The sequence below is a fragment of the Bactrocera latifrons genome, unplaced genomic scaffold, assembly GCF_001853355.1.
Source record: "Bactrocera latifrons isolate USDA-ARS-PBARC rearing strain unplaced genomic scaffold, ASM185335v1 scaffold_171, whole genome shotgun sequence".
Taxonomy (NCBI): domain Eukaryota; kingdom Metazoa; phylum Arthropoda; class Insecta; order Diptera; family Tephritidae; genus Bactrocera; species Bactrocera latifrons.
This window is the reverse complement of record NW_017535197.1, coordinates 392,140-395,838: the sequence shown is the minus strand read 5'-3', so window position 1 is coordinate 395,838 and position 3,699 is coordinate 392,140. Positions and strand designations below refer to the sequence as shown.

Genomic DNA, 3,699 nt, shown 5'->3' with positions numbered 1-3,699 from the left:
AAAATTGGACTTTCCGAATGGACCACCTAAGACGCAGCCGCGGTCAACATTTAAATGAAATTATCTTCAAAAAGTAAATGTCATGAACCAATCTAACGTTTCAAATAAAGAACCGATGAGATTTTGCAAATTTTATGCGTTTTTTTTTTTAAAAAAGTTATCAAGCTCTTAAAAAATCACCCGATACCTTTGGTCCGACCTCGTCAAAACAGCACGTTTCTTGGTCCTACTGTCGGATGACCTCAACGATCCTTACCATCCTAACGGGGTTTAGGTACCCTTTACAACTACAACTTTTAATCCAAGACGAATTTCGTGAAGGTGGTCCAAAATCATTTGTTGTTCCGATAACTATTGCTGGTTTGCGCAAAATGATATTGGACGATTGTCATGTAACCTATCGTGAGATTTTTACAACTATAGGTATTAGTGTAACCAGCTTACATTCAATACTGCATGAACATTTGATTATAAAAAAATTTCTTCACATTGGCTACCACACAGTTTGTCAAAAAAAAGGCTTGTGTCGTTTGGTCAAGAGAAATGTTAAAATATAACTTTTTCGGTGCTTAGCGGTGCTTCGAAATACATCTATGACGTCGTGCAGGTTGACATCGTACACGTGTAAGCCCGAAAGTAAACAGATGCCGACTGTATGGGTGTTTCAAGATGCGGCGAATCCAACTTAGGCACATGAATCACTTCCAAAAAAATTGTTATCTCTTTTTTGGAATCATACCACTGGAATGACATAGAACCATAAATTCTAACTGGAGGAATTATTAAAATCAACCGACGAAGATCACTCTTCACCAGGACAATGACAGATCTGCATTTTTGAGCACCTAAAACATTCACTTGATGATACATTCAGATTGCATATTTTACAGATATCTCAATTTGAGTTGGAAAAGTGCTTCGACAATTAGTTCAATCGCATGCAAAGGTGTATAGATTTTAATGGAGAAAATTTTGAAAAGCAATAATGCGTTTTTAGATGATTAAAATTTGTGTTTATTCTCTAAATCTGCAATAATAAGGGCAACCGTCATAATGGATGGAAAATTTGTGATATGTGAAGGGTATTATAGCATGAGTGCAATCGAAGTTAAAGTGTTTTCTTATTTAAATAACTTCGAAGCCTTGATGTTTCTTGCCATGTCTTCTCAAAGAATATATTTAATATGGGACAATGCTCCGCTTTAATGTATAACCAATTCTCTATGCAAGTTTGTAATTAATTACATTTCATTATTTGATTTATTTTAATTTTATTAACATTCTAGTAAAGTTGTTAAGAACACACAATTAATTATTTAGAATAAACAATTAGAATGTTCGTGGGTAAAATGTATATTCTTATATGTTAATATTTAGAAAGTATCGATTAATTATATAGCGGAACATATTTTAGGCTATCAAATTTATTTGTGTAATCGGACCACTCAATTTACATAGTTTCTTCTTATTTTTTCAGCTTGTTTGGTAATTAGCAATTTCGATTCCACAAGCTAAAAAAACAGGTATGTATTTATGTATGTGTTACCTTATTATTACTAGATGGGCAAATATGAGGAGTCATGTGCACATCTCGGCGTATACATATGTGCGAATGTATGTATGTATGTTTGTATGTATTTATATAAGCGCATATACTTTAAAATAGTGTTACTTTAATAAAATCGTGAATATTAAAGTGTTATTTTTAATGAAATTATTAAGTCTGTAGGGCATATTAGGCGCAGAAGCCTTTGGAAATGTTAAAAAAAATAATGAAATTCATATTAGATTGAAACCCATCGGAAACGAAAATAACAAATTTGAAAGAAAAAAATAACTAAAATAAATAAGAAAAGGGTCGAATTTGGAATGGTCTACCTCGATTTCCGACGAAACTACGAGTCCTATAGAAAAAAGTTTTATGGCAATGTTGTAGGACATCCTTTTGGACATAACCTCAAAAGTTATGTGAAAATTTAACAAATCGCCTGAAAACTATTTTCCTATCATTATATTATATTATCATTATAGTTAATCCGCTTCCAATGGTTAGCAGTTTGCTTTCAAAGCTTAAATGCAGCTAAGAACTATATATGTATGTACTTATATGAAGTTTTCAGCATTCTCATAAAATATTATTTTTCTCATACAAATTGTATATCACATTTATAAGAAAATTGGTATTAGTCAATTTAGTTTCAATTTCCGTTTGTTTTGCTTAATATTTTAATTGTTTTTAATTACAATGCGGCAATTAGTTGAACAAGAACGAATGCATTGAAGGCAAAAGTGTGTCGACATATGCACATAGCCACATACATACATACATATATGTATATATATATATAAGAATACTTATCTACTTCGAAATCTAAAATCATGAATAATTTCTAGCAAAAAGCGCTCGAGAACCCAGCTAATACAGCATGAGCATATCTTGCTTTGTGGGTTCAATAAAATTAAATATTTTTGGTATTTACATATAGTCTTGCTTTTTTATTGAACCCATAAAATTGATAATGACTATTTTTACACATATCGAACGGAAATAAATGAAATAAAAATACGCAAAAATCAACAATTAACACAAATACGAAATAAAGTATTAGAATGCACGTGAATTACACAAAGAACACAGAACACCATTTGCTCACATATACATATATTTCACATTTCCGCCTCCATTCAATACTCTACACACATACATACATATGTATGATTACTTGCAATTCTTACCAGAAACTCCAGCGCGAGAGCAAATTTACCGTTGGATATGGATTTGTTGGACGTTCTATCTTTTTTCTAGTCCGGTTCATTATTTGATATTATTTACTACAATAACTTATTTACAGTTAAGTTTAATACTTTCAATTCCACACACAGAATTGAACAAATTTCACCTTTTTTCTCAGTCGTATCACAAACTTTACGTGGAATTACTTTTTACATATAATTTTTTTTTTTTTTTTGTTTTAGAAATTTTATATTGCACTTATCACTTTCATTAACGGGAAAGGAATGTGCTTATACAAATTATTTACTATTGCTTGCGCGAATCTTATAATCTTTATCAAATAATCGATAAATATAATAGTGGTAGTAATTGTGTCAGAATCCGCAAAAAACGACACAATTATTATTATTATTATTATTAAAAAATAAGAATTATCACTAAACGCTACAATGTCCGCATATTGCTTGTCAATCAATTGCACACATATACATACATATGTATATGACGATGGGGGGGAAACTGTATAGAAACGTGTAATTATTTTTTTCAACTTCTTATGTTGATGTTGTCTATAGCGGCGTGTAGAAAATTTGTATTATTCGATGTGCTCGTTCTTTTTTCGTCTGGCGCGGCTCTGACTGTGCCAAAATGATTTTAATATAGCGCCACACAAAACGTTATTCACAACAGAACGCAGCACGCGCACAAAACCAACTGAATCTCTCAACTCTCCAAAGTGCTTGTTTAAAGGGGTTGCTTGTTTTTTATTTATACACAAATGTACATACATAAGTACCAAAGCGATTGAAATTGAGTAGCGCGTAAGTCGATTTGGACGAAAGCGACAATCACACATTTTCTATACAAAATATGCGCTCAAATTGAGTCTCCTCCATAATGAGTAGATCAATAAAATAGTATTTCAATAATGAAAGTGTAAAACAATTTCCCACCAATTTTCAACT

At 31.4% G+C, this 3,699-nt stretch overlaps 1 protein-coding gene across 1 annotated transcript in view; it reads right to left on the bottom strand.

The window, feature by feature from the left end:
* The window catches only part of LOC108966952 (probable multidrug resistance-associated protein lethal(2)03659), an 11,590-nt gene extending 8,142 nt beyond the window's left edge, over nt 1–3,448 (bottom strand). The window contains exon 1 of the mRNA XM_018930119.1: nt 2,737–3,448. Coding sequence (XP_018785664.1) covers nt 2,737–2,816 — 80 coding nt within the window. The 5' untranslated portion in view covers nt 2,817–3,448. The remainder of the gene's footprint in view (nt 1–2,736) is intronic.
* Nucleotides 3,449–3,699: the final 251 nt, after the last annotated feature.